The 15,150-nt window shown below is 46.3% G+C and overlaps 1 protein-coding gene across 6 annotated transcripts in view; it reads left to right on the top strand.

Annotated features, from left to right (window-relative positions):
* The window catches only part of APBA2 (amyloid beta precursor protein binding family A member 2), a 137,404-nt gene that overhangs the window by 81,696 nt on the left and 40,558 nt on the right, over positions 1 to 15,150 (top strand). For all 6 annotated transcript variants that reach the window (XM_044932769.2, XM_006066407.4, XM_025271825.3 and 3 more), the window contains one exon: positions 9,148 to 10,134. In XM_044932769.2, the coding sequence (XP_044788704.2) occupies positions 9,175 to 10,134 (960 nt within the window). In that variant the 5' untranslated portion in view covers positions 9,148 to 9,174. The remainder of the gene's footprint in view (positions 1 to 9,147; positions 10,135 to 15,150) is intronic.

The raw sequence follows: 15,150 nt of genomic DNA, 5'->3' as shown, positions 1-15,150 counted from the left end.
TAACTGTTTGGAAGAATTCAATTGGGAATCCACTGGGATCTGAAGTTATTTGATAAAAGGAAAGAGGATTTTAAATTTCAGATTCAATTTCTTTAGTAAATACTGGACCATTTGGATTTTTGTTTCTTCTAGTGTCAGATTTGCTAAGTTCTGTTTCAGTAACTTGTTCATTTCATAAAAATTGTTGCAATTATTAGTGTTAAGTTGTTCATAATATCCATTATTATATTTTGCAAGTGGTATCCACCTTTTCATTCCTGATACTGTAATTTGTGTACTTTCCCTCTCTCTCACCTTTTATCAGTCTTGCTAAGGCTTTATATATTTAATCTCCCCACTCAAAAGTCATCATTTGGGCTTGGCTGATTTTTCTCTGTTGCACATTTGTTTTCTATTTTATTTTTAACCCGCCCTACATTCATTTTCTTCCTTTACCTTTATTTGAGGTTTAATTTGTTGATCTTTTCAAAGTGCCTGTGTGCTCAGTTGCATCCGACTTTTTGTGGCCCATGAACTAGAGCCCGCCAGGCTCCTCTGTCCATAGTTGAAGTGGGTTGCCATTTCTTTCTCCAGGGTAATCTTCCTGACCCAGGGATCGAACTCGTGTCTCTTGTATCTCCTTCATTGGCAGGAAGATTCTTTACCACTGCACCACCTGGGAAGCCCTAGTAAATGGATACCTAGATTATTTATTTTTCCAGTGTTTTTTGTTTTCTAATAAAGGAATTTAAGGTTATACATTCCCTTATAGGCCTCCTTTAACAGTAATCTATTTTTTTTAATTTTATTTTATTTTTAAACTTTACATAATTGTATTAGTTTTGCCGAATATCAAAATGAATCCGCCACAGGTATACATGTGTTCCCCACCCTGAACCCTCCTCCGTCCTCCCTTCCCATACCATCCCTCTGGGTCGTCCCAGTGCACTAGCCCCAAGCATCCAGTATCGTGCATCGAACCTGGACTGGCAACTCGTTTCATACATGATATTTTACATGTTTCAATGCCATTAAACACAAAACATTAAAATTTACCATCTTAAAAAATTTTTAAGTGTACAGTTCAATAAGGTAAACTATATTCACATTGTTGGAAAACTTTATCTCCAGGACTTTTTCTTCCTGCAGATCTGAAACACTGTACCTGTTAAAAAATGACTCCTTCTTTTCCCTCTTACTCACAGTCACTGGCAACCACCATTCTACTTTGTGTTTCTATGAATCTGACTATTTTAGAAACCTCCTATGAGTGGAATCATGCAGTATTTGTCCTTTTGTGATTGACTTATTTCATTTAGCATGATGTCCTCGAGATTCATCCATATTGTAGCTTGGATCAGAATTTCCTTCCTTTTTAAAGGCTGAATAATATTCCATTGTGAGGATATGCCACATTTTCTTTGTCCATTCATCCATCAATGGACAGGTGTTCTTTCCACCTTTTGAATACTGTGAATCCAGCTATGAATATGAGTGTGTAACTATTTTTTGACGTGTGGTATTTTCATTATTAACCAGTACAAAATGTTTTTAAGTTCTGTATTTATGTTCTTTTTAGTTAGTTGCTCATTCATGCCCGACTCTCTGTGACCCTGTGGACTGTAGCCCACCAGGCTCCTCTGTCCAGAGGATTCTGCAGGCAAGAATACTGGAGTGGGTAGCCATTCCCTATGTTCTGTCTATTATGTTCTATTCTATTTATAGGTTATTTTGAAGTAGTTCATCCCCAAATATCTGCATATTTTCTAGTTATATTTTTATTTATTTCTGGTGTAATTACACTGTAATCAGAAACATATTCTTTGTGATTTCAACATTTTGAAATTTGTTTAGACTTATTTTAGTCTTGTCTACCATGTGATTAATTTTGACAATTTTCTATGTGCACTTGTATGTATTTCCTCATTGCAGTAAGTTTTATCTGTTAATGAGGACATTTTTGGCAACTATGTGGGTGTTCTTTGGAAGGACTGAGACTAAAGTTGAAACTCCAATACTTTGGTCACCCCATGCGAAGACCTGACTCATTGGAAAAGACTCTGATGCTGGGAGGGATTCGGGGCAGGAGGAGAAGGGGACGACAGAGGTTGAGACGGCTGGATGGCATCACCCACTTGATGGACATGAGTTTGGGTGAACTCCAGGAGTTGGTGATGGACAGGGAAGCCTGGCGTTCTGCAATTCCTGGGGTCGCAAAGAGTCGGACGCGACTGAGCGACTGAACTGACCTGATGGTGTTCAAATCTAATTCTACTTTGATTTTTGTTTGCTTATTTTAAATCATTTACTGAAAGAAGTGTATTAAAAAGTATCCCATAGTGATTTTAGATTTGTCTTTTTGAGTTTGGTTTTTTCCTCACTTTATAAAGTTTGAGCGCATATAACTTAGTATGCATACACTTAAAATTTAAACTTATAATTTATTCCTAGCAGGTTGCCCTTTTTTATCAAGATTTTTTATTTTTTTCCTTTAATAATGCCTCTTTTCTTACTGTGAATATTAATGCAACTATACCAACTTTCTTTTTTAGGTAAATTTTTAAAATTTAGAATAGTTTTGTATTTACGGAGAAGTATAAAAGATAGTAGAGAGAGTTTTCCCTGTTGTTAACATCTTACATTCACATGGTACGTTTGTAGCAAGTAATGAAACAGTATCAATACATAATTATTAGCCACAGTTTATACTTCATTAAGTTTTTCTTAATTTTTACCTACTGTCCTTTTTCTTTTCTATTATTCTATTTAAGATACCAAATTAAATTTAATCTTCATGTCTCTTTAGGTACTTTTAAAAAAAGTTTTTATTTTGTACTGGGGTATAGCTGATTAACAATGTTGTGATGGTTTCAGGTGGACCGTGAAGAGACTTAGCTATACATGTGCATGTATCCATTCTCCCCCAAATTCCCCTCCCATCCAGGCTGCTACATAACATTGAGCAGAGTTCCCTGTGCTCTACAGTATGTCCTTGTTGATTATCTATTTTTTATTTTATTTTTTTGAACTTTTGTATTGGAGTATAGCCAATTAACAATATTGTGATAGTTTCAGGCGGACAGTGAAGAAACTCAGTCATACATGTACATGTATCCACTCTCCACCAAACTTCCCTCCCATCCAGGCTGCCATATAACACTGAGCAGAGTTCCCTGTGCTATACAGTAGGTCCTTGTTGGTTACCATTTTAAGTATACCAGTGTGCTTTTGGATTGTGGTAGCTTCTTAGGCTTTCCTTGTTTTTGATGACTTTGACAGTTTTTAGAAGTACTCGTCAGGTATTTTAGACTATCCTTCTGTTCAGATTTGTCTGATACTCTCCTTCTGGTTAGTCAGGGCTTATAAACTTTGGGTCAGGAGACTGCATAGGGAACAGTGCTGTTCTATTAAATCAGAGTGGAACTGACCACTGTTAATATTAACCTTGATCACCTGGGAGTTATGCCTCGTCTCCAGGAGGGGGCAGTGTCTGCACAAAATATATGGAGAAATTCTGCCCAGGGGTTTTCTGCTTTTCTCTTGTTTATTGTTTACATTGTGTGAACGCAAGGATATTTATTTTATACTTTGGATTATACAGTACTATTTTATTTATTGTTCAGATTGTTTCAACTTTTGCCCTTGTCTAATATAAAATGTCAGAGTCTTGTTTCCTTTCTCTCCAGGAATTTGGCACCTCAAGTTCTTTTTTCCTAATGAATTTTTTGGGGGGTATAGTTGCTTGACAACATTGTATTAGTTTCTGCTGTACAGCAAAGTGAATCAGCTGTATGGATACATATATCCCCTCTTTTTTGGATTCCCTGCCCATTTAGGTCACCACAGAGCATGGAATAGGACTTCTCTGGTGGCTCAGATGGCAAAACGTTTCCCTGCAGTGTAGAAGACCCGAGTTTGATCCCTGAGTTGGGAAGATTCCCTGGAGAGGGGAATGGCTACCCACTGAGGTATTCTTGCCTGGAGAATCCCTATGAACAGAAGAGCCTAGCAGGCTACAGCCCATGGGGTTTTAAAGAGTTGGACATGACTGAGCGACTTTCACTTTCTCTTCTGCTTGGCCTTGTTGCCTGGCAACCACCATTTTCTGCTAGTTTTCAACCATTTATGGGTGCACAGCTGCCTTGGAGAGAAAAGCCACACAGGATGCTGAGATAATTTCAGTGTTTTTTCATGCTTGCTGGGATCTCAGCCCCTCAAGTCCTAGCTGCTTTGGCAGTTCTCTGATGCTTCCATAGAAATTGAAAAAAACAAAAACAAAAACAAAAACAACAACACATCAAAAGTTACTAGTTGTTACTGGTGGGGGGATTAGACTGGTACAAGCTGGTACACCATCATCAGAAGTAGACTTTCTCAGGCACAGCATTTTTTATTCTCCCCACTGTGTCATGGGTGATGGTATCTTGAAACATGCTTTGTAGCCATACATCAGATATCCCAAGTAATACACATTTTATTTATCTATTTATATTGTTTTAAGAGGTTTATGTATTTGATGTGGACTACTTTTAAAGTCTTTATTGAATTTGTTACAATATTGCTTCTATTTTTATGTTTTGGGGTTTGTTTTTTTTTTGGCCATGAGACATGTGGGATCTTAGCTCCCCTACCAGGGATTGAACCTGTACCCTCTGCATTGGAAGATGAACTCTTAACCACTGGATTGCCAGGGAAGTCCCTGTAATGCATATTTTTATGTCATAAATCATTCTTTGCTTTTCCTTCATTTTTATCCTTTGTCACAAGGGCTATAAAAGGATTGTCTTCCACCTCCTCTTCAAGGCAAGGGAAAAAGAAGAAAATAGCCTTTATTATAAGCTTGTGATGAAAGGAACAGATGGGAGAACTGTGTGAAATGGGCTTTTCAGTCTTGGGGATAGAGGGCCAGTGCAATTATTGGTGCAAGATTTTGGGTTTTCCTTAAAGAATTGAAGCCTCTCTGCCTCGTTAAGAGTGGGCTTGCAGAAGAGCACTGCTTCAGGGCTGAGCTTTGTGATTCATGTAAGCAAGTCTGGCTGTGAAAGCACAGCTTTAACTGGATCGAGCAGATACGTAAGATCTTCCATGCGTGATACAGCTAAACCTCATCTCTGCCACCCCTACACTTGATGTCTTCCAGATTTCTGTCATCTGCAGTTCTGAAGAGCTGCAGTCTTTGTTATCATCATCCCTGGTTGAACCAGATCATTGGAAAATCCCCACAGATGGATGCTTATCCACAAATTGATGACTTCTTAGTCTGATCACTCAGTTGGCCACTAATCCACCTCATTTTGCCATATCCAACTCATCAGTATACTTCAGTTTGAGCCACAGGAAAGTTAGGAAAGACTTGTCACGTGTCCTGTTGAAATTCAGGTGTATTCTCTCTCTTCAGGGTCTCCCTTGCCCACCATCGTACATGCCTCCTCAGAGAGGAAACATGGTGAGTTTCACAAACTCATTGTCAGCTCATAATGGCCATGTTAAGAAAATTTTTATTGGAGTATAGTTGCTTTACAATGTTGTGTTAGGACAACTTCATTTTCAGAGACCAGCCGTCTATCTCTTTAGACTCTTCATCCCAAAGGGAGCCCTGTGCTACCCAAGACAAAATTTGCCTTCCTGTTGGTAATACCTACAATTCTGTTCTGTACTCCGTGCTCCATCTCCAGATCTGGAGCCCCGAGGTCAGGGACCCTAGGTTGGCAGCCCGCTCTACCCTGCAGTGGGCACTGCAGAGAGGAGAGACGGCACCTGCAGAGAGATGCCTGACCATAACACAGGCAGTGGGCACTCTGCAGCTGCTGTGACGAGGTGGGACCATGAGGAGGTCTGACCTGCCAGTTTCTGGAGGGAGCATTTTCCATCTTTATCTAAGCCATCCTGCTCAGATCTGACCTTGAAATCCACTTTTCTCTTCCCTGTTCAGGAAGGGGACTGAACTGAGGGGGGCCATCAGGGGCCTCAAGGCAGCTGCAATGAATTGTGTTTAGTCTCTCAGATCTGAAACCTGCAAACCTGTTTTTCCAAGAAGTCCTGGAACTTTTATTCTTGATTCCAAAGATATGATGGCTGGAGGGTGGCCAGATGGCTGGCTTCCTGTCCAATGTGGTGGTCCACATTTGATCTCAGGCCAACAGCATCGGCCCAATTCTGACACCTGTTAGAATCACAGATGTAGAGAATGGACGAGTAGACACAATGAGGGAAGGGGAGGGTGGGGATGAATTGAGAGACTGGGATCGACATATATATACTACCATGTGTAAAATGGATAGCTAGTGGGAAGCTGCTGTATAGCACAGGGAGCTCAGCTGGATGCTCTGTGATGACATAGAGTGGTGAGATGGGGGGTGGGGAGAGGTCCAAGAGGGAGGAGATATATGTATACATATAGCGATTCCCTGGTGGCTCAGACAGTTAAGAATCCACCTGCATTGCAGAAGACCTGGGTTGGGAAGATCCCTGTATTCTTGCCTGGGAAATCCCATGGACAGAGGAGCCTTGGGGGCTACAGTCCGTGGGGTCACAAGGTGTTGGACACAATTGAGCAACTAACACTTCATAGCTGATTCACATTGTACAACAGAAATGAATGCAACATTATAAAGCAACTATACTTCAATTAAAAAAATAAAATCAGACAATTGCTCAGAAAAATGAGAAAAAATAAACAACTGGTCAAAAAAAAGAGAGAAGAAAAGCACACCCTCAGCCCCGCCCAGATGCCCAGAGTTCTGAGCTCTAGGCTCTGAAGTGTGGGGGACTGACTGGTGAAGGACCTGCTGGATGCAAAGCCAGTCAGAGATGCCACAAGAGGACAAAAGGGCCAGGGCCTTGGGACTGACTATGGACAACCGGGCCCTAAGCGGGTCCCTGCCCTGGACCCAAGACAGCTCTGGGATCTCTGTCCTCAGCTGGAGGCCAAGACCAGAGACTGCTGGTGACAGCACCCCAACCCACCCCAAAATTGGAGCCGGCCACACCCTCTGGGGCAGGTGAGGACCCAGGAGGCTAGAGAAGTGCCCGGGGATCCTTGCCAGAGGCTGCCTGGTCCCTCATCCCTGCACAGGGGGACCCTGCTCCCTACTTCTCCGTCAGCTGCCAGCCACACGTCAGCGACTGCCAGCTGACAGCCTGGGCATCCTTTTGAATTTTTGTCTTGAGAAGTCAAAGGCAGGGCCCTCATTTGTTAAGTACCTGCAGTGTATCCCCTCCTCAGACTTTTCTAGGGTCAGAGGTTTCTAGGAGATGGGGAGGTGGGGGCAAAGGGGAGGGTGTGTGTGTGTGTGCCCGCGTGTTTTAATGTGTGTGTGCACACAGCCAGGTCTCCTGCCAGAAGAATCATCGTGCACGCTGTTAGCAACAGTAGGGAGGACACAGCTGAGCCCAGGGGTGGTGGGGAGCTGCCTGTCAGCAGGGGCTGGCCCTTCCCCAGCCAAGGACGAGGGAGCCTGTGTGTGGGGAATTCAGGGGTACAGAAACCCAGGTGTGTCCAGAGGGGAGCTGCCACAGGTGACTCCTGCATCTTCTTTTTTATAATCCCTCCTCCGCCCCCACCACCGCACTAAATACCCCAGAGTTCCCTGCTTCCCCCAGAGGAAACGTTTCTAGGTAAGTTACATGTAAGTAGAGTTAAATCATTTTAAATAAGCCAGGAGAGGCTGGCTATTCAAAGAAATCCCCAGAGAGATCTTTTATTCAGAAGATAATCATTTGACAGAGTGACGGAGCATCCTGCCCTTTGTCTCAGGAGTTTCATCTCAGCTTTTGGAATTTCCTTTTACACCCTTCCAGCTGCCATCACTGGAGGATGTGCCCACCCCCCCACCCCCACCCCCGACAACCTGCAGAAAGTCACAGAATGTTCTGGGTTGGGGCAGGGCTGGCAGACAGCCAGGGGAGAATTGCGAGAAGGATGGTGTAAATGAATGATTGATGGTGTGAATGATCACCTGGGTGGTGCCTCCATTGGGTTTGTTGAGACTCTGGGGCGGGGGGCTTGCAAGGTCTTTAAGTGTTCGTGTGTCCCACGACACAGGTAAATGCCACTTTAGTGAAAGTGAAAGTTGCTTAATCGTATCTCACTCTTTTCGACCCTGTGGACTATAGCATGCCAGGCTCTCTGTCCACAGGATTTCCCAGGCAAGAATGCTGGAGTGGGCTGCCATGCCCTCCTCCAGGGGATCTTTCCGACTCAGGGATTTGAACCCATGTCTCCTGCATTGGCAGGTGGGTTATTTACCACTAGCGCCACCTGGGAAGCCCCAGAAATATCACTCAAAAATGAATAAAGGAGGGAAGTGAATAACACTGTCTCATCACTCAAATCAAACCTCTGCTGGGATTTAAATGGATTTCTTCACAGTTTATTCTGTTTATTGGGTGGTGAATAAATTACAGCAGCATATTTTATGCAATAAACTCTTTGTAAATATTTTAATTGCTGCATAATTGTCTTACAAATGTGCTGTGCTTAGTCACTCAGTCCTGTCCGACTCTTTGCGACTCCATGGACTGTAACCTGCCAGGCTCCTCTGTCTGTGGGATTCTCCAGGCAAGAATACTAGAGTGGGTTGCCATTTTCTTCTCCAAAAAATGATGTAAATGAATTTATTTACCTAACAGAAACAGACTCACAGACATGGAAAATTCACTATGGTTACCAAAGGGGAAAGGATTGGGAGAGGAATAAATTGGGAGTTTGGAATTAACACATTCACACTACTATATATAATCTAGATAATCAACAAAGACCTGTATAGCACAGGGAACTATATTCAATACCTTGTGATAACCTATGATGGAAAAGGATCTGAAAAAATATATATATATGTTTATACATGTATGACTGATTCACTTTTCTGGTCACGAGAAACTAACACAACATCGTAAATCAACTATACTCCAATTATATAGGACAGAGAAGTCATGAGTGAGTGGCGAGTTGGGAGGAAGCAGCAGGTGTCTTGGGGGGCCACCAGGGTCCCCTTTTCCTCCTCCAGCCCTGGTGCCCTCCTGTCTCCTTGGCAGGGCATGCAATGGTCCTGACACCGGAGTCAGCTGAGGTGGGGTGTCCTGTCATCTGAACGGACACAAGTTACATCTCCTGGGTGTGCTTCTTGGGCCAGGTTCTGACTCTCCTGTTATCCTTCCTCCTTGCAGTGGCTGCTGCCTGGTGACGATGGCCGTATGAGCCCCACCATGGCCCACCGGAAGCGTCAGAGTGTGGCGAGCAGCCTGCTGGACCACAGGGCAAGGCCGGGCCCGGAACCCGAAAGTGAGGACACGGAACTGGCCCTGGAGGAGTACGTGCCCACCGACCTGGAGCTGGCGGCCCTGCGGCCCGAGAGCCCAGTGCCTGCTGAGCAGGGTGGCCCTGACCAGAGCCCTGATGGGGACTCCAGCTCCGACTATGTGAACAACACCTCGGAGGAGGAGGACTACGATGAGGGGCTGCCCGAAGAGGAGGAGGGCATCACCTACTACATCCGCTACTGCCCCGAGGACGACAGCTACCTGCAGGGCACAGACTGTGACGGGCAGGGCTACCTGGCTCATGACACGCGACACCTGGAGACAGATGAGTGCCAGGAGGCGGTGGAGGAGTGGACGGAGCCCACGGGCCCACATGCACATGGCCACAGTGACCCGGGCAGCCCTGGCTACCGGGACGGCCACCTCTCTGTCCCCGAGGATGAGGCCTCAGTCCTGGACTCCCGGGACCAGGAAGAGGACGTCCACTACTGTCCCAGCGAGGAGGCCTACCAGGACTACTACCCTGCTGAGGCCAATGGGAATGCAGGCAGCACGTCGCCCTACCGCCCGAGGCGCAGGGACGGGGACCCAGAGGACCAGGAGGAGGACATCGATCAGATCGTGGCCGAGATCAAGATGAGCCTGAGCATGAGCAGCATCACAAGTGGCGGCGAGGCCAGCCCCGAGCACGCACCACGGGGGCCCGAGACGGGGCCTGGGGACTCCCCTGAGGCCTGCCCGCCGGCTGAAGCCAGCCGCGGCCCCAACAGACACGAGGGCAGGCCCAAGTCGCTGAACCTCCCTCCTGAGGCCAAGCACCCCGCCGACCCTCAGAGGAGCTTCAAGACCAAGACCAGGACCCCGGAGGAGAGGCCCAAGTGGCCCCAAGAAGAGGTAAGATTCTGGCTGGCCCTGGGGAAGCGGAGGGAGGGGCTGAGAGCAAAGGTGTCCATGCAGCCCACAGGTCAGAATTCGAGCCAGCGCTCCACGTGTTCAGTTATGCGTGGACTTTCCAGCCACTCCTGTTCACCCATCAGATGCTGTAGTAATTGCTGAGGAAATCTTGTTGAGGCTGATTGGCAACCAGGGCTCCCAGCAGACACCCAGACCCCCCGCAGAGCTTGGGTCCTTCCCCTGCTTGCTCTGATCTGCTTGTGTGGGAGTGGTCCCTGAGACTGTTGCCCCTCTCTGGGTGGTTTTGGTCAGTCACAGGGATCTAGTACTGTCGGCAAGTGCAGACAGCTGTGGCCAGTGGTTGGGACAGCCTAGTGGCAAGGGGCAGCAACCTGAGTGCATTTCACAGGGGTAGTTGAATCTGGTGACACTTCTCTGAAAGCCTGGGGGCCTTGGTGTAATTGGAAATTCACTGTAAATAACCATTTTGCAAATAATTATTTGAAGGTTTGACAGAGATGTGGAGAAGAAATGCATGCTAATGAGGCCAGTGGATTTAAGCATAACTATATTTTCTTTTAATTATAGCAAAGTAAAGTGTATATTTGTAATAAACACTTTTGAAAAGCTGCCTTCAAAAAAACCTTGTGTATATAAAAAGAAGATGTGATTATTAGATGCCTGTAAAGGAACTTATATTTGGCTAATTCTGTGGACAAATGAAAATGAATTGCTTTCATATATTTTTATTGGGATATAGTGCTGATGCTGGGGAGGATTGAGGGCAGGAGGAGAAGGGGACAACAGAGGATGAGATGGTTGGATGGCATCACTGACTCAATGGACATGGGTTTGGGTGGACTCCGGGAGTTGGTGATGGACAGGGAGGCCTGGTGTGCTGTGGTTCATGGGGTCGCAAAGAGTAGGACACAACTGAGCAACTGAACTGAACTGAACTGATAGTTGCTTTACATTGTTGTGTTAGTTTCAGCTGTACAGCAAAGTGAATCAGCTTATATCAGGGGATATATACATATATCCCCTCCCTCTTGAGCCTCAGCAAAGTGAATCAGCTTATATCAGGGGATATATACATATATCCCCTCCCTCTTGAGCCTCCTCCTACACCCATCCCACCCCTCTAGGTCATCACAGAGCACTGAACTGAGCTCCCTGTGCTATACAGCAGCTTCCCACTAGCTATCCATTTTACATATGATAGTGTATATGTGTCAATTCCAGTCTCCCAATTCATCCCACAGTCTCCTTTACCCCATGTCCACAAGTCTGTTCTCTATGTCTGCATCTCTATTCCTGCCGTGCAAATAGGTTCATCTGTACCATTTTTCTCGATTCCACATATATGTGTTAATATATAGTATTTGTTTTTCTCTTTCTGACTTACTTCACTCTGTATGCCTCTCTCTCGGTTCATCCACATCTCTATCTACAAATGATCAAATTTCATTCCTTTTTCAGTTCAGTTCAGTCGCTCAGTCATGTCCGACTCTTTGCGACCCCATGAACCGCAACACGCCAGGCCTCCCTGTCCATCACCAACTCCCGGAGTCCACCCAAACCCATGTCCGTTGAGTCGGTGATGTCATCAAACCATCTAATCCTCTGTTGTCCCCTTCTCCTCCTGCCCTCAATCTTTCCCAGCATCAGGGTCTTTTCTAATGAGTCAGCTCTTCGCAGCAGGTAGCCAAAAGATTGGAGTTTCAGCTTCAACATCAGTCCTTCCAATGAACACCCAGGACTGATCTCCTTTAGGATGGACTGGTTGGATCTCCTTGCAGTCCAAGGGACTCTCAAGAGTCTTCTTGAACACCACAGTTCAAAAGCATCAATTCTTCAGCACTCAGCTTTCTTTATAGTCCAACTCTCACATCCATACATGACCACTGGAAAAACCATAGCCTTGACTAGATGGACCTTTGCAGCCAAAGATAGAGAAGGTCTATACAGTCAACAAAAATAAGACCAGGAGATGACTGTGGCTCAGATCCTTATTATGGCTAATAAGGAGTTCCTTATTATGACTGTTTATGGCTGAGTAATATTCCATTTTTTCACTTTTTATTCCAATTTTTCCTTTTTATGGCTGAGTAATACTCCATTGCATATATATGCTTTCATATTTTAATGCCTTCATTAATATTTTTTCCCCAGAAGAGTTCATGCATTTGAGAAATATATAAAGTGAGAGCTTGTGTTTGGGCGAAATGTCCTGTTGACTCACAGTTAAGTTTCTAGAACTTCCCCTTGATGCCTTTTGATTTTTTTTAAAAGATTGATAAGCATAAGCTGACTTCATTTTTGGAGTGTTCCTGTCACTCAAGGCAGTTGTGTATGCACTGGGGGCTTTGGGCTGTAAAGAAACTCTTGTTGCATTAGTGGATATGGGGGAGGCCCCCCCCATGAGGGGGGCAGCTCTGAATTTCTGAACTGGCATTCCTTCAGAGCCTACTCTCCCACTGAGGCCACTCCTGATCTCCTGGGCTGGCTGCATCTGCAAAGCCTCCCACGTGGTGCAAGGAAATTGCCCTTGCCATGTGCTAGGCTCTGGGGTGCAGAGATGACAGTGACTTGAGCTTGCATGGAGAACCTCATTCTAGAGGGAGAGACTCTCTGTCCATCTGGGTGTGACTGGGAGCCTAGAGGAGTCCCTGCCCGGCCCACGAGTCCCAGGCAGGCTTTCTGGGGACAGGCGATAAGTGATAAGGCAATGGGTGATAAGCAGGGTGGCCCTGGGACTTAGAGGGGGGGCTTTGGGAAATTAGCTGACCAGGAAGGGCTGAACCTGGAGGTCATGGGTATCCTCAGCATGCAGCAGGGTTGGGGATTGTGACGAGGCCAGGAGGACAAGTGGAAGTGAAGGACCTGGCTTGAGGATGGTGATGTGAGAGGGACAGAGCTGGGCCATCAGGGGGCTGGGAACCTCAAGGGGGCTAAGGGGCAGGACGTCAGGAAGGCCCAGAGCATCTCAGGTGGATGGCCAGGGCAGAGGCTCCTGTGTAAGGGACAGAGGGGATGGGTTTGGCAGCATCTATAAAAACAGGTGCCAAGGAAGAGGGTGCCTGCCATGTGTGGAGCTGGAATTGCACTGCTTTGATTCGAATGGCATGGATGTGCCATGGAATGTGTCCAGGGCAGATTTAAGCAACAGAGAACTGGGTGGAGGACTGGGGCAGGGTGCTGACTCCCCAGCATCTTCCATCCCTGAACACCATCAGCATCCCCTACAAGTTCCAGGAACTCGAGACACATCCCAGAGGATCCGTTATTCTCATGACATTCCCCAGGAAGTGCAGGGCTCCATAGGAGAATATATAGCAACAGCTTCTGTTCATGGAGAAAGACCACATTGCCGAGCATGAGATTTGGAGATGGAACAGCGTGGCAGAGGCAGTCATGGGGTTTGCACCCCAAAGCACTCAGATCACGGTCAGTGCTAATCGGTGACTAAAAAAGACACGGCCCTGTGGTGATAGGAAGCTAACCAAGAATACCTCCCAGCTTTGCACTAGTGCATGCCATGGACAACTCAGGAGAACTCAGCACAGCTCAGAAAGGCTGAGAAAGGGTGTGACACAGGAGGGTGCCCCAGGACCGAGAGTGGACTCCAGACCCTGCCAGGACCATGATCAGCCTTCACAGGAGAAAAGCTGGTCTCTCCACCTGAGCCCAAGCCCAGGCCCAGACTGCTGGAGTGAACGGATGCCTGGATCTGAACTTGTTGGGTCCCTCTGGTTGGTTCCAGCAGCAAACAGATGGTCCTCTTCAGGCATGGTGACTGAGCTGGCCATGCGCTGTCCTTGGTACTGACACAAATGTTGGGTCTGCCCCTCTGCTGGCCACTTGCCCTGTGCTGGGTGCAGCCAGGCTGGATAGGTCAGAGGGCCTGAGCTAGAGTTTAGATGAGGGTCTGTGGCTCAGGACAGTGCTGGGGGAGCACCACATCAGCTTGGAGGGAGGTTGCTGTTGGGGGCGTTGCCTGTTTACCCTCCTTGGTCAGTCCTCTTCATCAGCCCAAACACTTGCAGATGGCCTCAGATTCTGCCTCCGTTGCCCATTTTGACTGTTGGTGCAGCTCTGCCCCACCCCGACCCCTCCCTCTTAGTCTTTGGGTCTCAAGCTTCCCTTCAAAGCAGCCCCGGGTGCCAGCTAGGAGATCCATGTCCCTGACCTTGACTCCTGGAGCCTCTGGATCTCTGACTTTGGACGGTTATGCTCTGCTGAAGACTCACCCATCCCAGGGTCTTCCTCAGATGGGCTCAGACCCAGACTACTCCTACCTGAGCCAGGTCTCTGGGTGCTTCTGGGGAGCTCTGGCCACTGAGGCTGCTTCTTCTTTCTCTGTGTGTCAGCTCAGTCATGTCCAACTGTGTGACCCCATGGACTGTAACCACCCCTGCCCCCAGGCTCCTCTGTCTGTGGAATTCTCCAGGCAAGAATACTGGAGTGGGTTGCCATTTCCTCCTCCAGGGGATCTTTCCAACCCAGATCTTCTCGAACCTGGATCTCCCACATTGCAGGCAGATTTTTTACCATCTGAGCCACCAGGCAAGCCATTGAAAATAGATGCTCTTCGTTGCTGTGATCTGTTTATTCCCTTCTGCATTCATTCATTCGTTTATTCATTCATGGGGACCCATGAATATAAAACATAGCATGCTGGTCACTTTTAGAAATGTGAATGTTAATTTCAAGAAATGAGGGGATAATGTAGTCATTCACTGGTCCTCAAAACCTACTCCAGACACAAGAGTGGTGGTGGGTTAGAGTTTTTCTTGTTACATTGAATTTGCAAATTTGCAATGGGAGATGTCATGAAGTAGACTTGCTACCTGAGGTTTTTTTTGCCCGATATCTTATTTAATCTACAACCCCCTTTCTAAATGCCAGGAAAAAAATGAAACAGGGAATTAAGCCAAAGGATTCTAAGTCACCTAAAATATGGGCTGCTTGGCACAAATTCAGAGATCTCAGCTTGGTCATTATTTTCAGTATTTG

The sequence above is a fragment of the Bubalus bubalis genome, chromosome 20 (assembly GCF_019923935.1).
Source record: "Bubalus bubalis isolate 160015118507 breed Murrah chromosome 20, NDDB_SH_1, whole genome shotgun sequence".
In the NCBI taxonomy this organism is placed as follows: Eukaryota; Metazoa; Chordata; class Mammalia; order Artiodactyla; family Bovidae; genus Bubalus; species Bubalus bubalis.
The sequence above is the reverse complement of the archived record's forward strand: the minus strand, read 5'-3'. Positions and strand labels throughout refer to the sequence as shown.